The sequence below is a fragment of the Apium graveolens genome, chromosome 9 (assembly GCF_009905375.1).
Source record: "Apium graveolens cultivar Ventura chromosome 9, ASM990537v1, whole genome shotgun sequence".
Classification (NCBI taxonomy): domain Eukaryota; kingdom Viridiplantae; phylum Streptophyta; class Magnoliopsida; order Apiales; family Apiaceae; genus Apium; species Apium graveolens.
The window spans coordinates 131,147,284-131,159,119 of NC_133655.1; the positions used below are offsets into that span (position 1 = coordinate 131,147,284).

Sequence of the window (11,836 nt, forward strand, 5' to 3'; positions counted from 1 at the left end):
CGTTTCAAAAATACTCTAAAAATTATGAAAAAGTTATTTTTAATAACTTTGAATAATTTGTTATATTTTAAAATTAATTTGGTAATTTTTGGATTATTTTTATATGTGCGATTGTTCGTTAAATGCAAAGAAAACGGATCAATATCAGGCTTAAAATGGATAGAGGACACGTGTTTAATTCTTACAAACCAGTCAGAAATGTGGCATATTATTATAGGCTGTTATTTTATTTAATTTTATTTTCTTCATCTTCCCTATTTTCTTTTTACAACAATATTGATCTCTCTCTAAATTCTCTCTTGTCTCTCTCCGTTTCTCTGGCTCTCTGTTAGCTTTGTTCGTCGGATTTTTTTTTGCCGGCCATCTCCTTCTCCGGAAATTTTTTCCTTGGCTTCACTGTCCCTTGAATTCCTTATTCTGGTGGTATGTCACCGCCCTTCCTATGCTCTCCGGCGAGGAAGCACGGTGGCGCTGCAGGTGTATATGTTGTGTGCCGTGTGTGTAATTTTTGCTTGTGTCCGTGCATGTATATAATTATACGCAGCTGTGGTGCCCTGTCTCTGTGATTCCTGTTCCGATTTGTTGTTCCCGGTTTTCGTTCTTTCTCCGGCCACCGCGCGTATGCGCCTGTATTGGTGGGTGTTTGCAGCGATGTTTGTGTTTGTCTGAATACTGATTCATGAATTTTTGGTTAAATTATTCGATTATTATTAATTTGTTTATTCGAATTTATTTCTGAAAAAATCGAATGAATTTTGATGATTAATCGAATAGTTGTTTGAATTATTCAATATTTAATTAGTAGAATTCGTATGGGAAACCCAAATTATTCGGGCACCGACGAATTTTACCACTGTCGACAATGAGCCTCGGCCAGTCGACGATGGACTGTGATGATCGTTATCCGAGTCCTAATATTTTAAAATAAATAATTTAGTTTGTATATTATTAGTCGAAATAAAAAGTAGTTAAATAATACATGTCGAGATTATTTGGATTATGAAGTTGGATTAATTTTCTGTTTGTTGGGTTGTGATTGAATTAATTTGTGATTGTGATTGGGATTTGACGTCGATTATGTTTCGACGAGTAGGCCGATAAACAAAGGAAGTGCTGCTCGATTTCCGGGAAATCAAACTACGGAAGTACGGGAGCATATCTGGTAATTATCGGGACGTCGAGCAAATATATATAAATTAATATATATATATATATATATATATATATATATATATATTACGAAACTTGATTGTACGTTGTGATGAAATATTTTGCCAAAACCAATAACCCTAATTTCGTAAAGAGACGAGTATACGTATTTTCTGGAAACAAACACCGAACCGATTTTCGAGAACATGAACCCTAATTGTGGAGTGTATTATAATAATATATATAATTACGAGTCGGGAATCGTTATCATCTGGGTAAAGTGTCTAGCGAGGATATGTCAAGCATACCTAATCCTCTAACATAGAGTATTTTGACCCAGTAGGTTCTAGTCGGAAAACTGAAAGTTGACGTTGGACTAAAGTTAACCTAGTGATCAGCCAACAAGCTCAACGAGGTTCCAAGAAAAGCACCTGAGTGTTAAAGTCGAATCTGGGATAGTTTATAATCCGAGCGTCCAAGTCAGTCCAAGGATAAGTGGTATCAGTGATAAAGCTCTGCAAGGTAAGTACCCCTGACCATACTCTTATGGATCAGTATATATGAATAGCTGTTGTTTATCCTCATAATGGAACATAATGTTTTAAGTTACATATCCCCTGTATTTGGAAATGTTGTTTAAAAATATGTTTTGGGGAAAAGTAACTTCTGAAAGGACCTATCTCTAAATGTGATTAAAATGAAAAGAAGTTTCGAATAGTGTGCTGTGACAGAATGGTTTTAAAAAGAGATATGTGATACTGATTTTCGAAACTGGATAAAGAGAATGTTTTGATCCACCTATGTCATGGAAGGTTTTGATTCACCTATGTCGTGAAATTTGGAAAGAGGTAAAAAGGAATTCAGTTGATATATTGAAATTGAGTAGGCGTAAGTGGCTAATTCGGTTGGGCGTTCTGTTTAATTGATTAGTCCAGCATGGGGAAAGACCTAACTAGTCTTTTCCCAAGTTCTGGAACACATTCTTTATTCTGGATGGCCGTTAGTCGCTGTCTGGTGAGGATAGACTGATCAATTATCTTCACCCGTTGAATGTCCAATAGATTTGATTGATTCAGTTTTGGAAATGTTTAACAAATTAACTTGTTTGAGATAGATGATTTGAAAATGAAATAGCATGCTAAGATTTAACTCTAGTATTTATACACAGCACACGATTGATATTTTTATTTTTCCGAGCATGCTAATTTTGAATATCCAGTTTATGAATGTTTTACATGTTTTGTAAATAAGCTATAATCTCTGTTCCTATCACTATTTTATCATAAATTGTTTTGCTTGTTATTCATATAGTGGTACTGCTGAGTAATTGATTGCTCACCCTTGCAGAATATTTTATATATGTATTGCAGATGCCTGGGAGATTCTTCTGTGGTAGTCAGGGCAGAGTTCCATTTCCTTCCATGTCAGGCTCCTCTGAGGCAGTTGTGTTGGATCAAAGATGGTCTATTGAGTTGTTGTATTAAGTTAGTTATGTCATGATGGTTTGCTGTAGGTCGGTTTTTTAATAGTTGTAACCTATATCATACTTAAACCTGGAAAAGGTCTTGGTAAAGGGGTCATGGTTATGTATAATTAGTGAGTTGGATTATATTATGTTTATTATTATTGTTGTTGATGACGTCAACTCCTGACCCCGGGGTTGAGGCCGTCACAATATCACTCATAAAATTGGAGTGTTAAATCCCATTTAGATTATTCATATTTCTCATACGATTCATAATATACCCAATGTCCATTTTTATCATTAACCGGTCAAGGATAACTTTTAATGTAATTAATTAATTCTCATATAGAAATATAATGACTTCAGGTCTAAGGACCATTACATCATTATCACTGTGAGAATCACATATGACACAACAGACATGTAAAATCTCACATCGGGTTTGTCCAACACCATGTACATATACATATGCCTGTGTATTTGACTTTAGTATCACTATACCTATGATCAATGATATGTGATCATCAGTCAACAAACATACTAGTCTTAATGTATTATTATTGTCCCTTAATAATAATACTCGACCAGGGACATTTAGGAATATTGATACTATTCTCATAATCTCATTTCTAAGTCACGTACTTAGAGATATAGAACTGCATATCATATTCCAAGGACATTTATTAATCTAACATTTATATCACAATAATTTAAGAATTAATAAATTATAAAGTCAATAATCGATAGAACATAAACATTAATAATCCAAATGTCTTAAACTAAAATATCATAGTGTTATCTCTAGGGTACAAACACTAGCATACTGAACTCTGGATGTTTTTAGTTATTTGATTAATACAATGTATTTGCTTTTGTGTAATTTTAGGTAATCAATCTCTCAATTTTTATTGTGTTACTTGCTTAGTTAAATCGAGTCAAAAATTAATAGTGATTGGTACCTTTGTCTCTGTGGGATCAACTCTGACTTACCATACTACATAGTTAAAAGGATTTGTTAGGAATTATTATTTGATAGGAACGCAAAAGCCTTGTCAAGTTTTTGGCGCCGCTGTCGGGGATAAACGGTGTTAGAATAGTAAATTTTTGAGTTAATTTTAGCTAAGTCTTTTAGTTGTGTGCTTCGGCTATTATTCCCTTGTTATTTGATATTGGTTTCTAGTTTTCTTATTGCATGCAAACTCGAAGTCCAGGTACTTAAAACTTGATATCTTTTAATCCTAAAATTGAAGCTACAACAAGAATACAATCAGGTGCACGAAGGAAAAAAAAGACAAGGAAGTTATGGGTGAACCAGTTAAAGCTCTCAATGAGCAAGGTATGCCAGATACTAAGGGCGTACTCTCCATTATTCTCAGACCAACAGTCACTGCTACCCACTTTGAATTCAAGCCTCAATTCATCCAATTCATCTCCAATGATTCTTTCACCGGATTATCCACTGAAAATCCTGTTGATCATCTTGAGAGTTTTCTGGAGAAGTGTGATACGATAAAGTTGACTAATGTTAGTGATGATGCGATAAAGTTGCGATTATTTCCATTCTGTTTGAGATGCAACAAAAGATTGGTTGAAAGATGAAGTGCCAAACAAGTTCACTACTTGAGATGGTTTAGAAAAGGCCTTTCTTTTTAAATTTTTCAGTCAGAAGAAGACTGCAAAGCTCAGGAACGACATATCTAACTTTCATCAAGATGATGAGGAGTCTCTTCATGATGTGTGGAAGAGATACAAAAGGCTTCAGAGACAATGTCCTTACCATGGCATTCCTTAATGGTTGTTGATCCAGACATTCTACAATGGGTTAACACAAGAATTCTGAATTTTTGTTGATGCTGATTCTGGTGGATATATTATGAAAAAGAACACTGAGGATGCGAAAGCTTTGTTAGACGATATGGCGTCTAATGATAACTATCCATATAGTGATAGAAATCATCCTAAAAGGGGAGGTAAGTATGATGTTGATTCTCTTACCATGTTGAATACTACTATGCAGGCAATGGTTAAGAAGAATGAGCAATTAGATTCTAGAACTTCATCTACAGTTGCCCCATGCGAGATTTGTAGTGTAGTTGGACACAATCAAAATATTTGTCAGTTCAATCCCTCTGGATTAGCAATGGAACAATCAAATGTCCTTTATAACCAAAATCAAAGGCAACAATATAATCCTTACTCGAACACGTATAATCCAGGTTGGAGAGATCATTTTAATTTCTCCTATAGAAATACTCAGGCTCAAGCTCAACTTCCACCAACTCAGCCACAAAAATCTAACTTGGAAAATCTTTTGGAAGGATTTATCTCTACACAGAAAAAGAAGAATGATAATTTTGATGCAAGTATCAATGAGATAAAGGCTCACAACAAGTTGATGGAAAAATCAATTAGTCAAATTGTTCTGCAGTTGAGCCAACTCAAAAAGTCTTCGGGCCAACTTCCTGGCCAAACTAAACGACCAAAAAAGGTCATATCAATGTTGTAACTCTGAGGAGTGGAAAAGAATTGCCAGAACCAGATTTAAAGTTGAGCAAAAGTATTGTGAATGCTAAAACTCATGAAGATGACATTACAGCTGAAAAAGCGATCAAAGAAGAGGCAGTGGAAGAAGAGAAGAAGGAACCTGTTTTTGCTTCTATTAAACCGTATGTGTCTCATGTTCCTTTTTCACGAAGGTTGGCAGAAGCTAAACTTAAGAAGAAGTATGGTGAATTTCTTGAAATTTTGCAGAAGCTACACATTAATATTTCATTCATGGATGCTTTATCAGAGATGCCTTCATACGTAAAATTTATGAAAGATATATTGTCAAGGAAGAGAAAGATTGAAGAAAGTTCTACTATCTCGGTAACGGTAGAGTGTAGTGCCATCTTGTAAAATCATCTTCCGAAAAAGTTAGCGGATCCAGGTAGCTACTCTTTTGCTCTCAAACTAGGGGATGTTAAAATCAAAAGAGCATTGTGTGATCTTGGAGCGAGTATCAGTTTAATGCCATTATCAGTCTATGACAAGCTTCAGATGGGTGTACTGAAACACACACGTATATCTCTACAATTGGCAGACAAGTCTGTAAAATATCCTCTTGGGTACTTGAAGATGTTCCTCTCAAGGTTGGTAAATTTTATATACCATGTGATTTTGTTGTCATGGAGATGGAAGAAGATGCAAATATTTATATCATTCTTGGGAGACCTTTCTTAGCTACTGCTGGAGCTATAATTGACATGAAAAATGGAAGAATTTTGTTTCAAGTTGGAGAAGAGAAGATGGAATTCAAGCTCCAAAACACAATGGGACACCCTTCTATGTATGAGATAATCAACAGGGTGGATGCTCTAGAAGAAGTGATTTATATCAAAGCCAACATTTTTTTATGTGAAGATCCACTACAAGCTATTTTGGAGGGTGACATGGATGAAGAAAATAAGGAGTGTATGGGCTACGAGAAACTTTTGGATGTAGCACCTCTAGCTATGCTTGATCATTCTATTGTGCTACGTAACGAGGAAGTTAAGGAGAGTATAACGCCTCCCCGGGTAGAACTAAAACCACTTCCTGCATCTTTGAAATATGTTTTTATAGTCCCTAATAATTCATATTATGTTATTGTCAATGTTGAGCTTGATGACATTCAAATTGAGTTGTTGCTCACTTTTTTAAAAATATATATAAAAATGTCACTGGGTGCACTATTGATGATATTAAGGGCATTAATCCATCATTTTGCACGCGTAAGATAATTCTTGAAGACGAGCAAGCCTCCTCTATTGAACCTCAACGAAGACTTAATCCTAATATGATGGAGGTAGTCAAAAAGGAGGTTTTAAAACTTCTTGCAACAGGTATAATCTACCTTATCTCTGATAGTAAGTGGGTTAGCCCTGTGCACATAGTTCCAAAGAAATGAGGAATGGCCGTTGTCAAGAATGAAAAGGGTGAGTTGATTTCTACTAGAACCATGATAGGGTGGCGAATGTGCATTGATTATCGAAAATTGAATAAAGCCACTAGAAAAGACCATTTTCCTCTACCTTTTATTAATCAAATGCTTGAAAGGTTGGAAAAATATTCTTTTTTCAGTTATTTGGATGGATATTCAGGTTTCTTACAAATTCCAATCCATCCAAACGACCAAGAAAAGATGACTTTTACATGTTCATATGGTACGTTTGTATATCGTAAAATGCCATTTGGATTATGTTGTTCCCCACCAACCTTTCAACGATGTATGATGGCAATTTGTTCTGATTTTATTGAAGATATAATGGAAGTTTTTATGGATGACTTCTCTGTTTATGGAATATCATTTGATGCATGCTTACATAACTTGGAAAAAGTGTTGCATAGATGTAAAGAAGTTAATCTAATTATAAATTGGGAAAAGTGTCACTTTATGGTACAAGAGGGAGTTGTTTTGGGTCATGTTATCTCAAAAAGAGGCATCAAAGTATATAGAGCTAAGGTAGAGGTTGTTGAGCGCTTACCACCCCCAACTTCGGTTAAGGGAGTAAGAAGTTTTCTTGGGCATGCGGGATTTTACCGCCATTCTATAAAAGATTTTTCAAAAATCTTTCAATTAATATTTCAATTAATGACTCATTTCCTGATGATCACCTATTTTCTTTTGCAAGTATTGAGGTTCCTCAATAATCTCATATTATCATGATTTACCATGTGGTGGTCATGCAAGTACTACTAAAACAACTGCTAAGATTCTTCAATGCAGTTTTTATTGGCCAACTTTCTTTAAAGATGTTCACCAATACGTTCAATCTTGTGATCGTTGTCAAAGAACTAGAAACATCTCAAGAAGAAACGAGATGCCTCTTAATAGCATACTTGAAGAAGAGAGTTTTGATGTTTGGGGAGTTGATTGTATGGGACCATTCGCTCCATCTTTTCAGAACAAATATATTTTGGTCGTTGTTGACTATGTTTCGAAGTGGGTTGAAGCCATTGCAACTCCCACTAACGATGCTCATGGTGTAAGCAAGTTCTTTAAGAAGACATTTTTTTCCAGAATTGGAGTGCCGAGAATATTGATTAGTGATGGAGGAAAGCACTTCTTGGAGAATCGGTTTGAATCTATGTTGAAGAAATATGGAGTTCATTATAAGTTGGGGCTTTCTTATCATCCCCAAACAAGTGGTTGAAATTATAAAATCATGAAAACAATTTTAGAGATAATCCAAATATTTATGAAAATAAATCTTCCATAAAATCACTTTTAAAAGTGAAATAAAACAATACAACTTAATAAATTAATTACACAAATAATCTTTATGCACCGATAATCACACATATTTTATATAATTAAATTTTCAACAATTACATATTAAAACCATACAAAAACATACGAGTCGTAATATGCTTCCTCCCTTAAAAAATTCTGTCCCCAGAATCTGACTTAACTAAACAAATGAGGATATTTATCAAGCATGTATGACTCTAACTCCCAAGTAGACTCTTCGACTCGAGGATTTCTCCAAAGCACTTTCACTAAGGGAATAGACTTATTTCTAAGGACTTGCTCCTTACGATCTAAAATCTGGATTGGTTGTTCCACATAGGACAAATCTGGCTCAAGCTCGATTGGTTCATACTCTATAACTTGATTCGAATCAGGAATATATTACTTCAACATGGATACGTGGAACACATTATGAATATGCTGCAACCGCGGCGGCAACGCTATCTCGTAAGCGACTTTCTCTATTTTCTTCAAAACTTCAAATGGTCCTATATACCTTGGGTTGAGTTTACCTTTCTGACCAAATCGAACTAATCCTTTCCAAGGTGATACTTTCAGCAATACCAGTGACCCTACTTCAAAGTTCATATCCTTCCGATGCAAATCCGTATTCTTTTTCTGTCTATCCTGGGCTGCTTCCAACCTTTTTCGAATCAATGCCACTGCATCTTTGGTCTGCTGAACTAGCTCAGGACCTAACACTTTCTTCTCTCCTACTTCATCCTAATACAATGGTGATCTACACTTGCATCCATACAAGGCTTCAAAAGGCGGCATTCCAATGTTGGCATGATAGCTATTGTTGTATGAGAATTCAATTAAAGGTAAATGTTCATCCCAATTTCCCTTAAATCCAAAGCACAAACTCTTAATATGTATTCTATGGTGTGGATTTTCCTCTCACTTTGTCCATCCATCTAAGGATGATAGGCGGTACTCATATAAAGCTTAGTTCCTAGACATTCTTGAAACTTGGTCCAAAACCTTGAATTGAATCTTGGATCTCGATCTGATACAATGGACACAGGAACTCCATGCTTGGTTACTATTTCATCCAAATACAACTTAACTAACTTTTCCAAAGAATATCTTTCGTTGATTGGGAGGAAATGTGTTGACTTTGTCAATAGGTCGATGATCACCCAAATAGCATCATGACTGGCTCTCATCTTTGGCAATCCCACTACAAAATCCATTGCAATCTCTTCCCATTTCCATTGGGAAATCTCTAAGGGTTGTAACAATCTATCTGGCCTTTGATGTTCTGCTTTTACCGTCTGGCACACGTGATATTTGATAACCCAATTTGCAATATCTTTCTTCATTCCTGGCCACCAGAAGTTTTTCTTCAAATCTTGATACATTTTAGTGCTACCAGGGTGGATAGAAAATTGAGAGTTATGCACTTCGTGTAAAACTTCATTCTTCAGTTCCGTCACATTAGGAATCCAAATTCTGGAAGAAAATCTAAACATACCTTGGTTATCCTTTTGGGTGCACAGTTCTTCTCCTGTCAGATTATCCAATTCTTGCTCCATAACTCCCTCTTGACACTTTTTATCTTATCCATCAATGCTGATTGAAACATAATCTCATACAGTTTCTCCTTACCTTTTCTTGGTACTCGAACTTCAATTTTTATCTTTTCCAAGTCTCGTGTTAACTCTTCTGCAATATGAACCATATTCAGCCTCTCTTTTCTGCTCAAGGCATCAGCTACTACATTGGCCTTACCTGGGTGATAGTTGATGGAACAGTCATAGTCCTTGATTAACTCCAACCATCTTCTTTGTCTCATGTTCAAGTCCTTCTGAGTGAAAATATACTTTAAGCTCTTATGATCCGTGTAAATATCACACTTTTCTCTATACAGATAATGTCTCCACAATTTCAATGCAAAAACTATAGCTGCTAACTCAAGATCATGGACTGGATACTTTTGTTCGTGAGGTTTTAATTGTCTGGAGGCATAAGCAATAACTTAATCGTGTTGCTTCAGTACACAGCCCAATCCTTTTAAAGAAGCGTCACTATATATCACAAAGTTTCCCGTCTCATCTGGAAACTTTGTGATATATCAAAAATAATGCTAGTACTGGAGCTGACATTAGTCTTTCCTTCAGTTCCTAGAAGCTTTCTTCACACTTCTCCGTCCAAATAAATTTCTTGTTTTTCCTGGTTAGTTTGGTAAATGGAGATGCGATCTTAGAGAAATCCTTCACAAATCTTCGATAATATCCTGCTAGCCCAAGAAAACTTCTCACTTCTGTCGGAGTCTTTAGTTGCTCCCATTTGGATACAACTTCAATCCTTACAAGTTCTCCCTTGATACCTTCCTTGCTTACCACATATCCAAGAAACTGTACCTCTGTCAACCAAAACTCACACTTGGAAAATTTCGCGTACAGTTGTTTTTCTCTTAACTTTTGGAGGGAAATCCTTAAATGTGTTGCATGATCTTCTTGAGTTTTTAAATAAATGAGGATGTCATCAATAAATACAATGACAGACTTATCCAAGTACTCCTTATACACCCGGTTCATTAAATCCATAAAAGCCGCTGGTGTATTGGTCAATCCAAATGACATCACTAGGAATTCATAATGGCCATACCTCATTCTGAATGTAGTCTTGGGTATATCTTCAGGCTTGATCTTTAGTTGGTGGTAGCCAGATATTAGGTCGATCTTGGAAAAAAAACATGCTCCTTTAAGCTGGTCAAATAAATCATCAATCCTTGGCAAAGGATACTTATTCTTGATCGTCAATTTATTCAACTCCCTATAGTCATTACATAGCCTTATACTTCCATCTTTTTTATTTAAAAACAACACTGGAGCACCCCACGGAGAAACACTTGGTCGGATAACTCCTTATCTAATAGTTCCTGAAGTTGCTTGGCCAATTCCTTCTTTCCACTGGAGCCATTTGGTATAGAGCTTTAGAAACTGGTTCTGCTCCTGGTATCAAATCAATGGAAAACTCTATTCCTCGATCAGGTGGTAATCTTGGAAATTCTTCTGGAAAGACGTCGAGATATTCTCTTACTATTGGAATCTCATCCAGAGTAGGTGTCTCTTTCTTGGTATCCACCACATAAGCCAAATACGCTTCGCATTGTTGCTTTAGCAATTGCTTTGCTTGCAATATTGAGAGAAACTTCTTGTCCTGCTTTTGACCTTGGTAACTTATCCTTACATTATCTGTTGTATACATAACAACTCTTTTTTTTCTTGAAGTCAATACTTTCCTCATACAAAGACAACCAATCCATGCCTAGAATAACATCGAATTCACCTAATTCAAAAGGTATTAGGTCGGCAACAAAAGAATGACCTAAAATCTCTATTGAGCACTTAGGGCAGAATTGGCTTATAGGTACCTTATCTTGATTGGCCACTTCTATGGTCAAAGGTTCATCTAAGTCTTCCAATATTAATTGCATTTTATTCACACAATTCAGGGATATGAAAGATTTATAAGCTCCCGGATCAAATAGAACGTTAACAGACATGGAATCAAGAGAGAGCGTACCTGCAACTACATCGAAATCCTGAGCTGTAAATTTCTTAGTCATTTTGAAAGTCCTAGCTCTGGATGTACTTGTTGCTAGTCCTTGAGATGCACTTCCTCTTACACTTCCCTGGGTAACTAATTTGCAATTCCTAGAAATATGCCCCACTTTGTCGCAACTGAAATAGGTTACTCCTTGGTTCTCAGATTTGCACTCAGTGGAATAATGACCCTTCTGGACAGACTTGAAATAGTTGATGTTCTCTCTGCACTGACCACTGTGCTTCTTCCCACATGTCTTACAATCAATCACTTGGTTATTGGACTTTGTCGGAGTAGAACTGACTGAGGTAGTACTAGGCCTAACTTATGAGAAATTCCGCCTTTTGAATTTCATATCTTTGTTGTAATAACCCCAATTTTTGGAAATTTTTGAA

The 11,836-nt window shown here is 35.8% G+C and overlaps 1 protein-coding gene and 1 non-coding gene across 2 annotated transcripts; one reads left to right on the plus strand and one right to left on the minus strand.

Moving 5' to 3' along the window:
• Positions 1-4,292: 4,292 nt before the first annotated feature.
• Positions 4,293-4,399, minus strand: LOC141688318 (small nucleolar RNA R71). The gene has a single exon (XR_012561768.1). It is a non-coding gene; the product is annotated as a small nucleolar RNA R71 (small nucleolar RNA).
• An 88-nt stretch (positions 4,400-4,487) lies between these two features.
• Positions 4,488-7,788, plus strand: LOC141685577 (uncharacterized). The gene is made up of 5 exons (XM_074490669.1): positions 4,488-4,977; positions 5,211-5,508; positions 5,697-6,278; positions 6,736-6,798; positions 7,362-7,788. Exons 1-5 carry the CDS (start codon positions 4,488-4,490, stop codon positions 7,786-7,788), a joined length of 1,860 nt encoding a protein of 619 aa, XP_074346770.1.
• Positions 7,789-11,836: the final 4,048 nt, after the last annotated feature.

What these genes read in the sequence shown, in the direction of transcription:
- LOC141685577 (XM_074490669.1), top strand. Translation starts at nt 4,488, where the DNA reads ATGAAAAAGAACACTGAGGATGCGAAAGCTTTGTTAGACGATATGGCG. An exon ending in GATGACATTCAAATTGAGTT is followed by an intron (nt 6,279 to 6,735) that starts GTTGCTCACTTT and finishes ATGGATATTCAG; the next exon opens with GTTTCTTACAAATTCCAATC. An exon ending in GACTTTTACATGTTCATATG is followed by an intron (nt 6,799 to 7,361) that starts GTACGTTTGTAT and finishes TCTTCAATGCAG; the next exon opens with TTTTTATTGGCCAACTTTCT.